General features: G+C 41.1%; 1 protein-coding gene across 4 annotated transcripts in view; it reads right to left on the bottom strand.

Annotated features, from left to right (window-relative positions):
- Nucleotides 1-21,848, bottom strand: part of Rrp46 (exosome complex component Rrp46) — a 153,914-nt gene extending 132,066 nt beyond the window's left edge. For 2 of the 4 annotated variants that reach the window (XM_085481963.1, XM_085481964.1), the window contains exons 1-5: nt 21,640-21,848; nt 21,446-21,559; nt 21,229-21,350; nt 20,983-21,126; nt 20,791-20,910 (exon numbers count right to left, since the gene is read on the bottom strand). In XM_085481963.1, the coding sequence (XP_085338089.1) occupies nt 20,791-20,910; nt 20,983-21,126; nt 21,229-21,350; nt 21,446-21,559; nt 21,640-21,739 (600 nt within the window). In that variant the 5' untranslated portion in view covers nt 21,740-21,848. Of the gene's footprint in view, nt 1-20,196; nt 20,629-20,708; nt 20,911-20,982; nt 21,127-21,228; nt 21,351-21,445; nt 21,560-21,639 lie in introns of those variants that run through there. The other 2 variants (XM_029318498.2, XM_029318495.2) reach the window with 2 other exon arrangements.
- Nucleotides 21,849-21,948: the final 100 nt, after the last annotated feature.

The raw sequence follows: 21,948 nt of genomic DNA, 5'->3' as shown, positions 1-21,948 counted from the left end.
ATGCGCTTAATCCCAGGGACAACGGAATCATTCGCTACTACCTGAATAAGTAACGACACGCGACGTGAACGTTTTGAAGGGAATGGCGTGAAACTTATCGATATATGCCCTTGTATCCCCATCACGTGCTTCTGCGTATATTACCTCTCGTTGTTGAATCCCGTTTCGCAGTTTGTTTCGTATACCTACTCAAATCTCGGAATGTTGCGACTTCGTATCGATAAATCGTCGCGTGCAGACATTCGCCGACGGCCGTTAATATTAATACGTTACAAAGGAGGGAGCTGCCGCGCAATTAACACGTTCCTTAGATTATTCTCGCCATATCAAGAGAACGAACGACGACGGCAACTTTATAGGCAACGTTATTTTCATCCCTGTAACTTAACGTCGCCCCCTTATCGCGTCGACCGTTAAGCCGGCCGCTGGTATTCCATTGTTATTGCCGTCCATCCACCACCCATCCTCGCCTTTGCTCCGGTCATTAGCGTGATCGACAGTGCCATTATTTCCCTTTGTCCGTTCTCTCGCCGCGCGAGCATAATTAGTATTGCGTAAATCTTACGACGCGCGCACGAGCGTGAATTCTTTTTTTTTTCTTTGTATCCCATTTCGCGCCGTTGAAGCATTCGTCATTCGGACTTATTACGAAATGCAGATAAAGGGTTTACGTAATGAAAGTGCAGGAAAATTCTTCGCGGAGCAATATTACGGTCGCGGTTCGACAAATAGATATAGAAGAAAAATATAAAAGTATTTTGCACAAAAAGAGACATATATGAAACGTGCATTTTTTTCAACCAATTTTCGATACACGCGAAATTTTTTTACTACAGGTCGATACTCTCGATTAAAAATCACGGACCAACCAGCGCGAGTCGACGATTCGCTATCGCGAGAACGACTATTCGATGGCTCGCACGTGGCACTGTATAGCAAATTGATCATAACGAGGTTTAATTAAAAAAGACAACGCTGGCTATTGAACGCGATTACTCACGAGCGTTTCATTTTTCCACACCATAAAAGCGGCCGCTGTGCCATCGGCGATGACCCGAAATCAGTAATCGATTACATGTATGAAGCTTTGAAATTCAAGTGCGGCGTTGGGATATTCGAGATATTTTTCAGTTATATTGAATAAAACGCAATTTACGTGTAAATAGAAAAAGCCATATAAGAGAGAGAGAGAGAGAGAGAGAGAGAGAGAGAAGAGTAAAATAATAAAAAGATAATGACAAAATTGTTATATTATAATTACAAGAATTATAAAAAAATTTTTTTAATAATATTAATCTAAAATTTTTCCATCCAAGATAATTTACATAAATATTGCTACTTCAAATAAAAAATTTATACAAAATTTATAAATTTTCGAAATATTTGATACATATGTATATAAGTATAGCAGCTGTTATGATGTTAAATATAATAAATTAACTTAAATGATCAGGGGATGGATCAAGTGATGAGTATATTTTCTTCGTTAAATAACAAGAAAAAATATATAAAATATACGTCTGCCATATTTCGATATTGTCGCACAATAGACCGCGACGAATTGTTCCGAAATTAGAAAGAGCGATTTGCGCTCGTGAGGCGCGAATAAATGCAAGAAGATAAATTATCCAGTATGTCGGCACGTATATAACGCAAAAACGGCCAAATGATCATAACGATCGATGAATCACCACGATCATTTATCGTCGCGCCGATTATACCGCGATCCTTTACTGTTACATACTATTTCGCGTTGCGACATCGCCACAAAAAATTCTTGAAAATTTGACGTCTAAAGATCCTGCCAGAGAAATGTCGAATTTTGTCATGCTCGAAATATTTCTGTCGGATTACTCGTGCTTAAATATAATCGTGTAGATTGATAATATAGTAGCATATAATAGCGTCAAATATAGTAATAATCGCGATATTCTTCGCGGCGAATTAAGAAGAGGAGAAACGGGCTGATTTTCGTTGCGTAGCAAGTGCGACAAAATCAGGGTGTCCAGCAGACTTAACGAAAAAAATTCCCTGATTTTTTAGTATTATTTTTTTAAATATAATTTGCATATATCTATATGATAAATCAATGAAATGTTAAAACATAAAATCCTTGAGATATTTTGGTCAACAATGAAAAGGATCGGAAGTTAAAAAAGCAAAAATTTAAATCAATTATACAATCTGCATTATGTACGATAACCGAAACAAATATGTCGCTATACAATATTGAAATAATCACCTTTTTTATTTATATTGTATCAAATGTTTTAGTTTTATCTCTATTAAACACATTGAATTAAAATAACACGACGATAAAAATATAAATGAACAAACACGCTGATAGATGAATCGATTTTTAACAACACAGAAAATTAGCGTTCTGGGAGTCGATGAAAAGTTTCTATTTATTTAATAAAAAAATTCAATTTATTGACACAAGAATAATATAGAATAATGTGAAAAAATCCCGATAAATAGTAAAATTTCCTGACATTTTTCCAGATCTCCCTGACCGCTAGACACAAATATCGCGGGGATAATCGCGAGGCGCCGTTTGCCGCGAGAACAGGGGCTCACAATTTCCGCTCGAATGACGGGACTTTCGTACGTCAGGAAGATGTTCTAAAACTATCCAGGACACGCCGGAAGGCTCCTGAAATAAGGTATCGCCGGCGGGGGAAGAGCTCCCGAAGCGGGGTGGCGAGGGCGAGCCAGGAATGTAATCACAGGATTCCCCCGCGATCCTTCGGGACGTCGGTAGCCATCTTGGATTCTTAGCAAGGTTTCCTCCGGCTTATATATATCGTTCATTAGGCGTTGACAGTGACAGCAGCGGCGGCTTCTATTTCTGGGCTCGCTCTCGCCTGGGTTCTCCTCACGATCCGCTTACGCTCTCGAAATCGCTTGCCGGACCGCCATGGAAATGGCCGCCGTCGCGTCGACTTGAAATAAGTGTGGCAAGGTGACGGGGTTAAGGTAAGTTTCCTGTTACACGCGGCCGGTATACGAGCCCGGCGTAAACTCGCGTCGTGTTCGCTGCGCCAGACGTGCACGATGTTTAAGTGCGGCTCGAGCCGCCTGGAATCGAGCATTTATGCAGCAAAATCGCTTCTTTCTCTCCCTCTCTCGCGAGAGACGCTTTATGTCCGTTTTTCTGCAGAGCTTTCTAGACACGATAGGTATTACGACTCGAGTTGGATACCGATGATTAATTTTCTATGTTAAATGTAAATAGATTCCAGGGACATGTAGAAAATTCTCTATTAATCCTCATTTATTATTCGTCCACCCTCTATTCAAACCTACCAAGTTTGTCATCCGCTTCATCCAAATGCGAATTCGATATATTTAAAAGAATGTAAAAATTTCTTTCCCTCGGAAAACAAATCTCTCTTTATCTGATACTTAATTAATATTGATAATGGTATCGATGATTTATACAGATAAAAATAAATTTACAAAAATACACCGATAAGAAAGTAAGTGTACAATTAGTATAATTAATTGTTATTCATTATCCGCGGTTGATTACAGGCAAGACGGATCGAATGACATTAGCTTTCTCGGTTAAGACGCGTTTCCAGATATCTCCTAACAAACGCTCTAACCAGATATCGCAAGTATGCGATACGGTCTTTCGTTTATATCGTTTTTAATCAATTCTTCGGCAAGAACGCAACGCGGCGCGGATTTAACGTTTTAATAAGCGACACCTCGATAAGATCGTTAATTTCAATAGAGTTCATTTAGAGATAGAGGTTTCGCATGCCGTAATATTTTTCGAAACGAGTAATGTTCAACGAATCAACGTTTTTAATACGGTATTAATTAAAACGGCGCGCGACTCGCGACAAATTGTCTCGATTAAAAAGCCGTTCGCCGACGTAACGATCGCAGAAGCGCGCCGCGCGAAGAATAATCGCCCGTGCGGTAGCGGGAGATTTGTTTATCAGCTTATCGGTCGTCCGTTTTCTGCCCGCCGTAAGTTATATTGTAAACCGAAACCGGTTCGGAATACCCGGGCCGGAATGCCCGGCCCGGAATGCCCGCCGGACAATCCGGATGAAGTTGCATTCTCGGGTGCATCGGTGCATAACACGCTGAGTGAGGCTCGATCATCGTTATGTCGGTGCGACGTTGCATAAATATCGAAAGCGCGCGATGGACACCATCCGATGGACCGGGAAAGGAAGAAGAGAGTTCTCCTCCCTTCGCTCGGGACGGACATATAGAAAATTGAGGCCCCGTAAAATTCATGACCGGACGGCACCTGCAATTAAACGCGCCGTACACCGGCTGTCTGCATCATCTTGTCCGCCGGTGATATTATAATTGAAACGGAATAAATTTAATTATCGCCGACGCGATAGATTAATGTTCCTCCATCGGGCATCGGCGGCCGGGATAAATAACGTTAATTATGCGCATGACGTGACATGTCGGAAGCCCCGAAAAAAAGAATAAAAATCGAAAGCTTTTTTTCCCCTTTTCGACATTAAATGTCGTATTCTCTCCCGAGTATAGTCTTAATAAAATCGATCGGGACCTGAAGAAGCTGGCGATTTCGCATATAGACGCGGTTATTTTATTCCACGGAAAAGTAGCGCCGGTGGTTTTCGATTAAGGGGTATAAGAGGTACCGAAAGTAAAGCGCGTCTCTCGCATATTCTCGCCGAATATCCCGAAAGACGGCGACGACGACGACAGGAGAAAAAAGATGTTCCTCGTAAAGAAGCGCGCAGATATGCATGGGAATTGCATGCAGGGAAGAAAGGTAAAGGGCGAGAGAAAGAGAGAGAGAGAGAGAAAAAGGGAGCGAGAAAGGGAAAGAATAGTCCTCTTCTTCGCCACCCTTCCACGGGAACCGAAACGACCTGGATGCTTGCACGCTAAAACGGTGTGCCCGGCCTCATAACTCGAGGATTTTTGTCGCCGGCTTTAGTCGCAGCTTTACGCGGCAACCTTAAAATTTCCTCGCTTAACGAAGAACCCCGAGGGGATGATCTGTGGCGAGTGCCTGGCGCGACAACACAAGAGCAATTTTATTCCGGCCAGGTATTACCTAGCTAGCACCGGGGCAGTGCGCGGATGAGCCCCGGTGTTTGGGAGGTACGCGCAAAAAATAGTGCTGTTCTCTCTCTCTCTCTCTCTTCATATACACACGCATCGCATATTTCTCGTTTGCGCGCAGACGCGGACGGACGCCCCGCGAATGCTTGAGCCGCGATAAATTATTAGCGCAATAATTGCGCGTCGTAAAGCGCAGTTCTTTACCGGCGTTAACGAAGCTGCGCGGATAGCACCATTGCCGTTCGTTACGTCTCCGTACAATTAGCGTATATACCTATGTATATACGTGCGAACTTATTCCTGCATCGAGGATGATCTCGCGCGATATCGTCGACGAAATATACCGCAACGACTACTATTCTAATAACGACGCGGCATAGCGGGTGGCTCTTCCGATGCGTTTGCGCAACGAAATGTTCCGTTTGCATCGGCCTCTCGCGCGATGATTCACGGAGAAATTAATTTACACTTTGAATGACGGGAATGGATGGCATCCACCGCCACCTGCTCGTGCACATCTCGAATGAGTAAATTATCAATTCCTATCGCGATCATAAACTGTCATAGCCACGGTTGCTCTTCTCTCGTCTCTCCCTAACGAAGCAACGAAAGATTCAACGCGCAGAAACGAGCGCGATATGTTTATGCAGATACGTCGTGTAAACTACGTGTGTATTCACAGACACGACGTAAATCGCGATAAGGTATATACGGCAAAAAAACTCTCGATGCTAATTTGACTAACATAGAGCGATGGTTTCCATTCAAGTGAGAAATACCGTCGTGATGAGAGTTGAGAAATAGCATTCTACGTTATTTCGTCTTGAATTATTATTAAATGAACGGATGAAATTATAATTAATTTTTATTTATAGAATCTTATATGAAGGTTGGAATTACTCGAATACGATGAGTCTCCTTATTTTTCAAATAAACCATGAAAGCTTATTTTGTTATTATTATTTCTGCATTGCAATTTTCGAGAAAAATTATATTACAAAATATCAGTTTCGTATTACAGAGAATTACATGAGAATGTTATTCTTGAAATATGCTTGATTTTATTACAGATATAAAAAGAAAGAACATTATAATTCAAACAAGTGAAAAATTATGTACTCAATTATCTTCATAATTATCAAGTTCTTCAAATGAATTTATAAATTTAAATATAAATAGATTCCAGCCAACTTTGTTTCGATATGAAATAATATAGTTAATCAGATGCTATCATACCCTATATATACATCTGCCTTATAATATACTCATATTATAATATAATATATGCACACGTTGAAACTTGTAGCGATGATTATCGTGAGGTGTGCGAGGAAGCGCAAAATGACAAGATCGCGTGGCCATCTTGTTTGCGATAATCTTAACACTGTAGTGGAAAGAGTCATATGGGCGATTATATATATATATATAAATAATTGTTCGTTCCCTACACATACATATTTATTTTAGAAATAAAAATGAAAATTCTCTCTTCAAACATTTGCCCAATCGATAATAATTAGACAACTTTCGCAGTTGTGGAATGTTTCATAATGTCGCTGTATCATGTTTACTTGAAAACGAGTAACGCGAATCAGGTATCGATCAGACGCGAGTCAGATATCGAAGACATATTATATTTGGCAGACAGGTGGATGAATGTCTCCAAGTTTCACCGAGCGAATAAAATTAACCCGGATGGCTCGCCTAAGTAGACAGCATTATCCCGAGCGCGGCGATTCATAACCATAACAAGATTAGCCAGGCTCAACCCTTCGCCGCGAGACTTATTGTTTACACTTCCCTCCTTATTCTACGCCTGCAAGATTCCCCGTATACTCCCGATAATCTTGCTCGCCACTTTCCCGTTTCCCCTCGCGAGTGGAAAGTCCAATTATAATTCATTGAACACTCTTTCCCTCCCCGTAACGCGTTGTATATCGCGCTGAAAAATTAAATCTAAGCTATTACATTATATGGAACGTAACGATGAAAAATGGCCTTGCCTTTTTCACATTTCCCACATTTATTCTCCGCTGTATTAAGGGTAGGACGAAAATCCTGATCAATTCTATGCCAACGCAATCAATGTATGCGCGAGGTATTGGTACATGAAAACAATTCTCGGTTGATTAGATCACAAAGCGGCGAGAATCGATTTTCCTTCGATAATTACGCGCATACTGGCGCGCGAGCGCAAAAAGGGAGAGAATAGAATGAACGGAGAGAAATGGCAGATGCGAAAAAGACTCGCGGCCGCGGTGAGCTAAAGGCGAACCCACGAGGAGAAGAGGAGCCGTTCTCGAGCCTAGCGTTAATTAGTTTCGCCTGAGTTAATGACTTTTTCCCTCCTAATCAGGTAATTCCGTATCTCTTTAAAATAATCTCGCCGCCCGTCCGCTAATGAAATTCTGAACTCGTTACTTACACTCGCGGCACCTCCACCCACCTCCCTTTCACCGACCCTTACGTTTCTCCCTTTCCTTCTCCCTTCCTGCGGGAATGAAGGGTACGCGAGACGAAAAAGATGCGTAGCATCTGCTCCAAGTTTATGCCTTGTATTTGCCTTCTTTCGCAAAACGTAATATAAATATTTAGAAATAAGATTATTTGTGCATGTTGAAATTTTAGTGTAACTACGCGGAAGCTATAAAAAAGCTGTGTACATACATATGTTACGTGTAACGAAAGAAATATTTAATAGCGCGTCGAGACACGAAGACATCAGCAATATAGTATTAAAGCATTGCGATATGTTTGCGTTGAACAAATGTAAGAAAAAACACGTTTGCGGATGCAAATCCGCACGTCACACGGGGAAAACAGGGTATCTACGTTTCGGCGCGGAAACGACGTATTTACAATACCAATAAAATAACGCGTCGAATTTCAGGGATAGAAGATCGCGCTGGGCGCGAGGCTCAAGTTTTCCAACGATGAAGATTCATCGCGCGCGAAGACGAGGCCCAAGGAGGCTCGTCGAGACGTCAATGTGAAACATCACCGTGGCACCCCACAAATAGAACCGACGGGATTTCGTTGCCGCGTGCTCGAAATACGCGTGTCACTCGCGTCCCGACGTTTACAATCCTCCTCTTCCCGGCAGCGACGTTTTTAGTCGCTCTTTTCTCTTCCTAACAACGTTTTCGGCCACGCACATTCGTCGCGCTAAAATGATCCAAAACTTAGAAAAAAAATCAGCCCCTGATAGACACAGAATTAATTGTTCGACTTTATTTTATTTGTATGAATTTTTAAATCGCGCACGAACCATGATTTATATTTGTGTAGATCTTAGGAAAAATCAGAGGTTTCTAGAACACCGAGGTAAGCTTCGCACGTACAATATTAATGCTTATCGATTACGTGTTAGTTTTACAAAGACGACATATAAAACTGCCGAATATTATTAATTGATTTATGAAAAAATGCTAGGCTAAGAAGCATCGGGTAATAGACAATTACGGATATATCTTCGATTTCCAAAATGAATTATCCTCCGCAATTGAAGTGGCTTCGTGACAGGGCTAGACGTAATGAGAGATATAAAAAGATACGAAGCAGTAACTCGTAGTCCCCGCACTCACGGGAAAGAAAACGAATGAGGCCGCGAGAGAGAAAGGGCAGGAACGACACACCGTCGAAGGAAGAGAGGAGCGGAATTCAACAACGAATTCCGGAATTCCATGCGGCGTCGCGGGATAGAAGCACGCCCGCGCATGCACGTACAAACGTACGAGGACGCGTCCCGAATAACCGTTTACCGTTGAGCTTAGGAATGTTACGAACCGCCACGGGCTTGCAAATTGTTCTCACGTTGCGCGCCGCATCCTCCATCCAGCCACTCTCTCTCTCTCTCTACTCCGTGCAAGCCGTTGTCAAGAAATTTCCCAGGGGTTTCCCTAGCCCCGTAGCGCCCACCGGCATACTGAACGGGCGCGCAGATATCCGGTATTCACATATTCGCGACGAATTCACATATTAGCTTCCGCGTTCGCTCGCGCGAGTCATGAATCTGTCAGCCGATCGTGAGAGATCCGCGGCGCTCTTTTAACGATTACGTTCGAGAACGTCGGTCTACGGCTAATCCCTGCGTTTCATTAATCATCGTCCGTCATTCGCAATCAGCTACAACTTATATTCGTCTATTTTGATTACATTTTATTTTCTATCGACATACCCATCTTATCTCGATCTATTTTACTGAGATTCTTCGAGTTGTGAAGAAACGCGGATAAATTTTACATATGTATGTGCTGAAATTCGAACTCTCTACATTGCGTAATAAATGCGAGACGACATAAATAACTACGAGTCGTCGATATAATTAATACCGAACGCGCATCTCGAATGCCAGATGTCTATCTCCGTCCAGCATGAGCGCGCTATAAGCGATATAACGGATTGTCCGGTCGTCGAGAAGTTAGTGGCCGCTGTCTAAATGGTTGAAAAGCTTATATAGGCAGTCTGGATTGCTGTTCGGCCGTCCATGGTCAGCTAATCGGGGGGGAATTAGATGAATATCTTACCTGGAAATCGAGACCGGGAGCCCGATACTCTCGACCGCGAGTGAAGGAAGGTCCGCGGGCGAGAAGGAGACGGAAACGGCAAAAGAGAAATGGATGAAGGAGGAGAGGAGTCTTCGCCCCGTAATATAGTGGCCGGGCCGATCGCAATAACTTACTTTGAATAAATGAAACGCCGCCCCGACGGTTCTGAACGCGAGTCAGGTTTCCGCCGTGGAAGCGGTCCCTCAACAGGACAATGCCTAAACGCTCGCCAAAGTAAACGACGACGACGACGACGACAACGATGTCGCGAACGACGACGTCGGATTCTGGCGGTTTTGCCTCGCTCTGGTCTAATCTTCGACCCGACATTCCTCTTAATCTAAGGAACGCGGTACCGTGTTTCGACGCATCTGGCGTTTCTCGCGGTAAGACTTTAGTCCTAGGGGACAAAATTCGCGCATCCGTGAATATGTATTCAGAAATTCCGGCATTTTTCTTACCACGGTATTTTTATAGTTTCGGTTTTTGATAGTTAGTTCGTAACACATTATCATGACATTACATCACGTCATGACCTAAGATCAAAAAAGTAGCGTTTGTTATAATAAGGCGGTATTATGTAGTACTTGATAAGGGCCGAAACGTCGTAAAGTTTTAATAAATATTACTTGTAGCCAGATATGGTTGATGAAATTATTACCATTTTTAATTATCAACTGGTGACTTCTTAGTTTTATATATATATATTTTTATAGTTTCGTTAAAATGAGCTCGAAGAATATAAACTATGGCAATTGTCACGAGAATACGCTACTTAGCCTTCAATATCGTTGCTACGTAACGCGCGCTAAATAAAGTCGAGAACGGGCGCGTAATCGATTACCGTCTTGCGCCCGAGCCCTCTGTCGAAACGTAGCGTAATAGCATTTGGGGGTTTTGTTGGCGAACGTGTAGAGGCTGTGCCTGCCAAAGTAGTAACAGACTGCGCGGGTCCTCGCGTTGCCGGAATTTACGAGACAGCCGGGCCATCTTTTAAGGGAAGCAACGCGGAGGATTTTCAGCCATTGTATCGGCCGTGAGGTTGCTCTTTGATAAGTCAGTGGCTGACTAACGAAGCCTAAAGGGAGTTCGACGCTCTATTCAACCTTTCGACTCTTGCACTGTCTTTGAAACACGACCTGTCCGCCGTTTCAGCTTCTACTTCGGCTTTCGAATAGAAACCTGTCCAGGGATCATTGACCCTTGCTCTTTGATCCTTAACGGGCAATTACCGGTTTTGCGACATTAACCATCGTTAATCCTCTTCTTCTGCTGCTTGTATCGCTTATATCGCATACGCGCAGACCATTCTTAAATAATCCATTAGACGCGTGGATCTTTAAAAATCTCTATTACAAGCGATGATAATATAATTAAAACAAACGCCCTTCTCGTGTGTCTACGTCGAATTCAATCCCGATGCCTTTTTCGCGCCAGAAAAGTTCAATCGAGAAATTAAACGAAGCCGTTGGCTATCGTGTATAGGTATTGTATTGTGTATATGATTTTTTCCACAGACAAGTTTTCGTCGATTCTCTTCATTTCGCGTTGGCCGCGAGCAACGTACGGGAGAGAAACGTTGGCCGTGTATCGTTATTAAATCAATCTCGTCGTAAATAATCGTTTCGTTACAAAAGATTAAAGTTCGGATAAAGCGCAAAAAGTAATTGAAGCAGACGCCCCGCTAGACGCGCCGCGCTACATTGAATTTAATCGGTATGCCATTATCTGAATTGCTATTCCGCGGTCCGCATCCGTTTAATACAGAAATTAAACGAATTCTGCTACACGTTGCAAAAACACATCGTGCGCTAGCGCGCTTCTCTCCCTCTTTCCTTCCTTTTTTATTTCGCCGGTCGCATGCGAGAGAGAAGCCCGCTTTAGCGTTTATTAAATTCGCCGTAAATAACGCTTTTTTTCCTTCCCCCGAGAAGGGGGATAAAAGCTCGACAAAGCGGCATAAAGTGATCCGGAACGGCCGCCTTTCCTGTGTCGCGATACTGATCGCGGGGTGCTCGCGAAAATTGAAACGTCTAATCGAAATTTCAAACGGTTCGATCCTGTGGGGAGACGCGACTCCACGCGGGACTCCTCAGCCCCGTGTTACATAAAGGATCGCCAACGTTTTAATAACACTCGCGCGCGAATCGCTTTAAATTCTCATCGACCCTCCGGATCGTCTCGGATTTTTGCGCCGACAGGCCCGTAGCCACGAGCTATGCTCGCGCGAGAGACGTTTTATTCCGATGGTTATTAAATCAGGTCCGTCCCATCGCTTCGCTTCGCGTCGTTTCGCGTCCGTCTATCTATCTGTGTGTGCCTCCGCTCTTTATCTGTATCAATAATCGTGTGCAGTAAACCCGCTCTCGTTCGTTTCGTCGCTAATTATTTTAATTGGCCGGCGCACATTCAAAAGAGATACCTAGAAGGAAGAGGTACCCAGAGGCGACTTCGCCGACTACGACTGCTTCGATTACCGACCCCGTCTTCTCTCTTTCTCCCTCTCTCGCTTCCCGCTGCCTTTCGTTAGATTTTTATTTTTGCCCTCCCCTTTCCACCCCTCGCTCTCGTTAGCATATTGATTGGCGATGACGGGACCGCGCGGTGGTGGGCCTCGCTTGAGAAAATTAAAAGGAATCGCGAATTAATATTGCCGATACGTCGCGCGCGGACGCGCAACTCTCATTTAACGTAATCAACGACGATGGAACCGGCGTCGACTTTGTGGTTGCTTTGCAAACTGCGCAACATAGGTAGGTGGAAATTACGCGGCGATTCGAAACGCGCGTTAAAATTGCGGGATGATAGATTTCGATCGCAACAGACGTTCATACGCGTTAAGACAATTTATCTTTGAGAAGTGTAGCCGTAGGAAGATATTTGGATGACGGTGTCGACTCGGGAGTTTACGGTGAAAGTTGTAAAACGCAATCAGCCGGACATCATAATTACGAACCGACGAGACGGATCGTTGTTATTAACAGGTTCAACTGAATAGTTTCCTCGTCGTGTATTATGGGGTAATTTTACAGTAGTAAGCTCACAGATTAAGGCAACATGTTATTTCATCGAATCTGACCGCTGAAATCGTAACTCGCTGAAGGCAATCCAGCTATACTTTAGTAGTGTGTATCTTTTCCTATTTCTGCTAGCCTCTCGAAATATGAAAGATAGGAAAGGAAACGAAATTATATATCGCGCGTAACATCGAAGTCTCCGTGTCTCAAAAAATAAAGAGCAAATATGGTGATTTTTCGAGGAAACTGGAGCTAATAATTTATGCAATATGCGTGTTATTAAATATATCAAATATCTAATATTTAAAAATAAATATATAAAACATATATATAAAACTTATATATAAAATATATAACACATATAAATATATAAAGACGTAAAGCACAATGAAAAATAAAGAGCACAAAATCTATGAAATAAATTTAAATCTAAATATAATCTTGTAAAATATAATATTTTACAAAATATTTCTATTAAAATGTATTTGATAGATTTTGTGTTTAACAGAGAAGGTTAGCAAGAGTAGTGAAGATTTTAGCTGCTCGATCAGCTGACATTGTGGTCTTAGCGAAACGGAGCGCGCATGATTGATCGACACGAGTGTGTCAGTGCGTGGTGTCGGCTCATTACGAACGCGCGTGTCTCTAAACCTCTGACGGCGAAGGGCTCAAATATTTTAGAATGATCTGCGAGAGTCGACCGCGTATGCTGGCACGGTAACCCTGCCCGGTATCGCGTTCAATCTCCTGGCGCAAACGTCTCAACTGGCGGCGCGCATAAATCTTGGTTCACCACCGATGTGAAGAGACCCGGACGGGGAGAGCAAGAAAAAAAAGTCGACTCGCAGTGGACAGAGGGAAGAGCGGCTTGCGCTGCGACGCGAAGAGGAACGAAGGGTGCGCCGGGAACGAAAGGAGAAACAATCGGCCGATCACGTGGGTGACGGAAGACGGTGATCGGTCGCACGAGAACCGAAGAGACAGAAGCCTTATCTTACGAGGATAGCCAATGCCACGAGAGCGGCGAAACCGATTCACAAAGCCAGAAGCTCCGCCTACGACGTCGAGAGCTCATTCTTCGTCTTCTTCGTCCTTTCGTTGCTGCCTCGAACGAACGGATGCGTTGTTCTCGTATATACCCCTTCACCTCCAACTGTTTTGCATCTACGCGTCCCCCCTATTGATGTGTACCTTCCTTGTTCCGGTGGATGAGAGATCACTAGCTCTTTCTCTCCTTCATCCGTGTCAATTAATGTCCTATCGGATACAACGTTTGCGCTGGCTACCTTTTCCATAACGTTTCTTCTCTGTTCTCTCGTTTCTGTCTTCCTCTCTCTCTCTCCCTCTCTATCCCTCGTGTCTTATCCCGTCCTCCGTCTGCCGGGGTGGATTGATCGATGGCTCGAGCTGTTGCGATGAATTGGGCCCCGTCGCCGCCGTATTTTTTGGCGGACCCTGCCCTTCTCCATCTTTCTCAAGAGCTTACATTCGACTCTGCAGGTTGCCAGAGTCGCTACCGGCAGTGACCGCACCATTTCTGATGAGACAGCCTGACGCGTCGTGTAAATAGTTTCGAGATATAAGGGAGAACAAAGTCTTTTCACGATAACGCGTGTCTCAGTCCAATTAGCGGCATTCTTGACATCCCGATTGTGCTGGCAATTCTTGAGATTAATCGGTTATGTTAAGATTGTTTAATAAGACTATTTAAACTTTATATAGGCTTTTCTCAATTTAAAATGTACTGGGAATATATTTAAAATTATGAGCTTTCTCACAGTACATAGTCTCAATTTACATTTCAAGATATCATAAACAGGGTTCTCCACAAGTGCGAGTGTGACGAACGTTACGCCGTCGGTGTGAAAAAAGCTCCTGGGAAGACTGAGAGACTAAGAGGCAGCTATCAGGTAGCCGCCGCCCGCGGCACGGATTCCGGAATACACTTTCGCGGATAAAACCGGGCTAATGAGGCAGTTCGGCTGCGTCGGGAAGCGCCGGTTATATTTTTCTCTGACGCATCGAGCGCTTGTCCACCTGTCCGTCCATCCATCCATTCCGACTCTTCATGGTCGATCGGAGGTAGGCATCCGGTACCAAAGGAGAGAGAGTGAGAGAGAGAGAGAGAGAGAGAGAGAGGAGGAGATTGACGTGGCACGGTGTCTCGCTTGACAAGAATGTGACAAGAACCAAACTGACTTCGTTCTCTCTTTCTCTCGTCGGTTCCGCTTCGCTCTCATCGACGTAGGCGAAACCTTGACGCCGAAACCCAGCTCGTTCTTCTTATTACCTTAGCTCCCTCCGCGCGGAAAAAGAAGATCGACGAGCTTCTCATAGATCGTCGGGCAGAACACTATACGCTAGATCATTTATTAGTTTACCCACGGGAGTCGTAATCGCATCCCGTGAGTGATTCATGATCATGGAATCGAATAAAACGAGACTAATATTCTTCGTCGGTATAATCTGCTAATATAAATTAATATAACTGTATCGAGTTTGTCATCCGGAAATCGATCGCATTTCGCGGTGACGTTTGTGATTTAGATATTAAAAACGTGAAAAAAACCTCCGTAGGCTCCGAGATGGAGAGCGTACAAGAGGCAAGTGTCGACGAAGAAAAACCGTGTTGTTCAGGTGTAATGCGCACTGTTGACCACCCGCAGTGTCGCGGCAAGCGGATCGTTTTGCCGGTTTTTCTCGGTTATTAAGAAACCATCAATCTTACTTGGCGATCCGATCGGACAATGTCGCGCCGCGGGATACTGCTCGTGTTCATCGCGATCGTTCGTTGCCCTTCCTCTCGTTACGATCATCCTCGGCTTTTCCACTTATCGACATGGCCGACCAATTATTGTACATACTCATTCCCGCAATCGTAATTTATTAGAATGATATCGTCCAATCACGCTACCTTATTTGCTTCCTATCGTCGCATTTATATACTATGTTTGTTTTATTTTTCTGCTCGACTATTTTTATGCCGAAAAAATGAGAAAAAAAGTAAGATACTGATGCTTAAATGCTTAAAAAGAGAAAATGCTTATTTTTATTTTTAATTTGAATGTTAATTATATATGAATATTTAATACGCGCGTATACTGAGTAAATTAAATATTCTTCTCGAAGCAAAATAATAAAGAATTTAATCATTGAGATATGTGATGGGAATCTATCATTCTCGACACGGAGGTCCATCCAGAACCTGTCTGAAATTCTCGCCAACGAAACAGTCCCTGAACCATCCATTGATGGACGTGCAATCTTTGTCGTACACAAGGCGGCTGTCGATTCGAATGTTTTATCTTAATAAAAGGACGCGAAATATTCATTCGTATGAACATTTTGTATTTCTTTTAATATTTCATAAGTGAATATCTTACGATATTATTTATAAAAAGTCAAGGTTGGTAACAGTCGCTGTTAACAGCCTATTCTGAATATGTTAAACGAAAACTTATTGACTCTTTAATCATTCTGCGGTAATAATAATAATTCGCTAATAATACGCGTATTTCGTATCCGAAAAAGCGCGTCGATGTGTTAGTACGGAGTACGTTGATAAATTCAGCGAACGAGACGAATGATGAGAATTCGTCATTCTCGACGAGGAGAAGCCTACACCTGGGGGCCCCCTGACCGGCAAAGAGATGAGGTCCCCGATCCCTCCGGTGTCAGTTCCTCGACGTACGATTCCTGTCCTACACACGGCGGCTGTCACTTTCAGTCATGTCACGCGTCAAGCGACTTTCGCCTTCGACTTGGCGCCGCTCTTCTCCGGCTTTCTCGCTGCTTTTTGGCATTGCCAGCTAATATCTATATAGAATTTCAGCTTTGACACTATGCGGGCCTCTGGTGTCTCTATTACATTTCTTACATTCATAAATGATTTCCCCGCTCGATATTTACATGATTTTAAATTATTCAAACTCTGATAAAAATACTTAACATAATTAAGCCCTCTTTTACAATAAATTATTCGAAAGTAGAAAAATATAAAACAATAATTACATTACGTTGATTTAGAGATTAATCGCAATGAATGAAAAATTGAATAATATTTCTTTAGTTTTATTACAACTATCACGGTTGAAAATTAAGAAGATACAGGAATCGGAATCGAGGTATTGACACGAGCTGACCAGCACTTCGGCATCCATTGAGACATCGCTATTCTTAATTGCGAGCCATGAACCGCGATTTCCTTCACCGTGCACGGACGACCAAAGACGTTTGGGGCAAGACGATCGTAAATCGTCCTGGGCCAATGGGATGTGATGAAGGTAGCATCCTGGACCTTACGATCGGCGGCATTGGGCAAAGCATTCGGTCTACACCAATCCCTCGCGCTGTACCCTCGAAACGATTATCTTCGCGGCCTTAACTCGATCGCTCATGCTAATTTCATAACAACTACCCTCGCGCCAATGGGCGAGCATCGGTTCAAGGGACGAGTCAAGGCGATGAGCGAACCCGTAGAGGAAAAGAGAGAGACGAGGACCAAAAAGACCCGGACAGGTCCACCTCCTCGAAGCAGAGGCAGCGAAAGGCGCCTGTTTTGCTCCGAAACGCGCTTTCGAGCGTTATAGGTCCGAATCGTAAAATGGAGAGCTTATCCGAGGGCTCTTAACTCAGGAATACGAGAGTTAAGCGCAACAAGGATCGCCGCGGAAATCTTTTATAATATACGAGGAGAGCAGGGACCGCGCCAGATCGCCGTATACACGTTGTCATCGCAGTTGGAAGTCGTGATCGTTTAAAATTAACTCGCGTACAGGGGATTTATCGGCCAGCATACGGCGTCACGCGAACTTATACCAAGCAAAATCCACATGTGGAAGGAACGATACTCATAATAAAAATAAAAATAAATGCCGACAGCAAATTTATCTCGAAAAATATATTGATAATACTGTCGGATAAAAAAATTTTTTTTTTAATTCAACTCAAACATTTCTACGGAAAGAATTTTCTCTAGAATTTACCCTGAAAATCATGGTAATCGTGGGACAATATGGTATTGAAAAAATTTTATAAGAGTTTCTCTGATTAATATATATTACAATAAAAATATTAATATGTACATGATAAAATTAATTGAACATATTTTATATCTTATTGTGGTAGACATTAATATTTTTATAATGGTAAATATTGATATTAGAGAAACTTTTATAAAATTCCTCTAATACCAATATTGTTTCTCGATCATTTTCAGAGTAAGTTCTAAGAGAAAATTCTCTTTGTGTATGTAAGATATTCGCTTTTCATTAAAAAAATCTGTTTATTTAGCAAAGAAAAATATTAAAATAAATAAACTACCGATAGTGTTACTTTCTCTCGCGACTGGAATATTTTTTATGAGTAGAATATTTGTATGAGATAGAATTTCGTGGAAATAATGTGCAATGTATATCGCTAGCTTCAAAGATAGATAAGATATTAAAGTGTAAGAAATAATTCTCGTTAAAATGGATTTGATGCAATCAATTCTCACTATTGTACTAATTGCAATTTGTTGTCGTAATCAGATAAACTTTTATCATGTAATTTTATTTCTTTCATGTTTTATTTACCGAAAAATCTGCATAGAATAGAAGTCTTCAGTGTGAAATGTCTCATTTACTTAAGTGTGTAACAAATTACATATCTACAACAAGCAATCGTCACGATAGGAAGCACTACACGACGATCTCTTTCGTGCTAACAATAAGTGGCATCGCGTCATAGTCAGTGAGCTGTTGAGTAGCTACAAAACTACGTCATGTAATATATAATTAATACAACGTGCACATAAACATAGTCAACTTCCGCATACGTATATGGCGTAGTATATATATATCGAGAAACCGGTGAACGCGGTCAAAATTATGACCAATGTAAGGTCCCGCGAGAGGACAGGAGGAGGCGATGAGGCGCAATAATATTTCGCGTTCCGCAATTTTTTGCCCATCCGAGAAGGTACCCTTTCTCTGAGTTCATCGCCGAGTCGCCGCGGCTCGCCGGTGGCTCTCCCGGCTCAGCCGTGGGTATTAATTTCACGAGAGAAAGAGAGAAACGAAGGGAGAGATACAAGGTAAAGGAGGATGAAGCTGCTGGACGCGAGGAGCGACGGGGTAGGAGAGGAAAGGGGGCAGGCGCGGCAGAACAAAACGACGTGGAAGACCATCTATGAGATGAGAAAATAATAATAAAGTGGAAATGAGCGAGCCGGTCCATAAATTGCTCCGCTCCTTGTTAATGGTCTGGGGGCCCGGGGCGACCTCAGCTAAACGTGGCCCGGTCTGACCCGGCTTGGACTCTCTCTTTCTCACTCGGCCCTTCTTATTCTCTCTATCTCTCTTTTAGTCTTGGGCCCGGCCAGAGAGGATCTGGTCCGACCCGTTCGAGGTGCTCTTGGAAGGCTCATTTCTGTATTTAATGGACGTCCCGAGATGCTCCCTACCTTCCAACCCCCCGTCCTTCCCTCTCATCCCACTAAATCTCTGAACTCCCGAGAGCTAGAAAGAGGGTACTAAAAGGGTCCAGAGGACACAAAGGATACACGTCGATGGTAGGTACTACCTGTGATTGGCGATCGGGCGTGGCTCTACCGACAGATATCCGCTCCTCTTTAAACGCGCCAAAGCCGAATGCGCGCTGAATGCAACTTGCATTTCCAGTGCATTCACTTTCGAGATCTCGTTAGCGTCTCGATAATAAAATACAAATAATAAGCGAACAAAATGGAACATTGAAACCTAAGCTTATTTGCATAAGGGAATATTTTTCGAATATTATGTAAATCGCGCACAGAGAAAAGATTTTTAGTTATTATTATATATCACTTTATATTAGCGACTTCATCAAATTAATATATATATATATATATATATATTACTGCTTGCTTGTCTTTGCAGTTGAATATTAAGATAATATGTTTATATATGCACTGAGAAAAAAATTGTAATTTCACTAGCGTTCAACTAAATTATTATTTTGTTAATTCAATATATATATAAGTATTGAAATCAAATACATGTTATTTAATGTGTTGTATTTAATTTAAATATTTCTATATTCAATTAATAAAATAGTATTTAGTTAAACGATTTAGTCAAGTTAACAACTTTTTTTCAGTGTGTAAGTAATTATACGAAAAAGGCAGAAAAGCATGTGTAAGTATGTGTAGAATGAGATGTAGATCTCTTTCAAAATAAGACAAATAGTTTACTAGAGCCTAATATTAATCAAATTCATAATCTACTATATCAATTAAACGCTCATTATTTTCTACTAGTGCGTATATATTAATATGTTTAATGATTTATTATCAATTTTGCTTAAATTTTTTACAGCATGTTAATATTCAATAATATAATTTATGATATAAATTTTAGTACAATTAGTTGTATTAATACGTACACATATAACAAAAATGTATTTTATTTCTTTAAATGAATTAATGCAATTAATTATGCAAATTTATATCAAAAACTACTGTTGCATATTAACATTACTATAAAAAAATTTATTTTATAAATATATTGTGTGTGCAAAAAATTTATTTTTTAAATATATTTTTAAATAAAAAACGTCAAAATATATCTAAAGTGCCTTGCAAATGTTATTTATTATTTTACTAAAATTTATTTTTAAGATTTTAATTTAAAGAGTATTATAGCAATCTGCCTAAGAGGGCAGCAGGAATCAAGAGATACGTTGCAGCCTCTGTTGGCAACGAGCACAGACTGCAGTGCAGATGTATAATCGATAGAAGTTAAGAAAGAGATTGTTCTTTCTTCAATTTTTAGTAATAATAATTACAATAACATGTTTCACTTTATAAATATAGCGTAGCAAAAAATATATCAGAAGAAATGTTACATGTGAAACAATGTATACTATCATCTTATTTATAGTTGGTAAATATATTTCTCTATCTTTCTAATCCTTTATTGATCATAGAGATGCCTTTCACCATTGAAATCCTACCACAGTATCAATTGATACTAATTGTAAGAAAAGCAATTATTTCAATATTAACATTATCTCTTATTTTTAAAAAGTAGGAAAAAATGAAGAAATGATATTTAAAAAACAAGATGGTATTATACTATATTTGCATATTTTTTTATGATTTCCCTATAAAAATCAAATATAAAATGACTAACTTGTTTACATTTATCCATGGAGACTAAGAATTCATTTTGGGAGAATCGACCGATACTATGGCAGCATATGATGTCCTTGTTGATACTATCAAATGCAAATGTAAACTCTGCCTTTGCATTCTGTAAAGAAATTATTTTTATGAAAAATATATTGAAAAGATAATGTATTATTGTTTCTATATTTATAGATACCTTTAATTGTGTGCTATCAGGGTCTACAATTACATTTCCTGTCTCTTTTTCTATCATGCAACTTACAGCTGCAATAGTAAATTTCATAGCAAGTCCTGAATTAATTAATGCCAGACATGATGCATTAATAGCGCAAGCCAATAACTGAAAATTAAATTTTTCTTTTTATTCACAGATATATTTTACTTGCATATTATTTTGATTGGGAAGATTTGTTATTAATATAATGACAAAACAAGAACGTACCCCACCAGAATCTTGCATCTCTTGCAAATTAATGCATATCATGGTATTAGGATGAAATGAGACCAGTATCGCAGACTCACAAGTCTCCCTTATATACGTTTCAATTAATCTGTCATCTACCTCTGAAATCATCAGTAAACAATAATGCAACATTAACTCAAATACACTTAAAAACTTAAATATACTTAAAGATCATCTCTATAATAATTATACTTACTAGCTGGTCCTTTAAGAGGTGTATATGTAACTTCTACGGAAACTTTATCATATGCCATTTTTTGACTCCTTGCTTCTATAGGACCGTTTACACCTGCGATAATTGTGGTATCTCCTATATACAAGAGAATAACAATTAAATACTATTTCACTAACAAAATTGTGTTGTTTACGAACATAATATTTATCACATACCTTGCATAAACATTGTAGAACCATCGGATCTCGACAGCAAATTTATTTCACAATTCATCGGTCGTAATACGCAATCAATTTCAGTAGTTTCTTCAGTCATTTTTGTCCAAAATAAACAAATTTTCTACGAGTATAATAATTGGCGGTACATGTGACGGAGCAACGATGTGTCAAGGTTAGAGCGATCAGCTGAGACAAGCACACGTGATCAATACGTCATGAACCACGTGATCAAATGCGTACCATCGGTAAAGTACGAACGCTCGACAATATTTAGTAAAATAAATAGATATTCGATAAAGAGAATAA

The sequence above is a fragment of the Nylanderia fulva genome, unplaced genomic scaffold (genome assembly GCF_048542155.1).
Source record: "Nylanderia fulva isolate GAGA-0341 unplaced genomic scaffold, ASM4854215v1 Scaffold2, whole genome shotgun sequence".
Lineage (NCBI taxonomy): Eukaryota > Metazoa > Arthropoda > Insecta > Hymenoptera > Formicidae > Nylanderia > Nylanderia fulva.
This window is presented reverse-complemented; position numbering and strand designations above follow the sequence as displayed.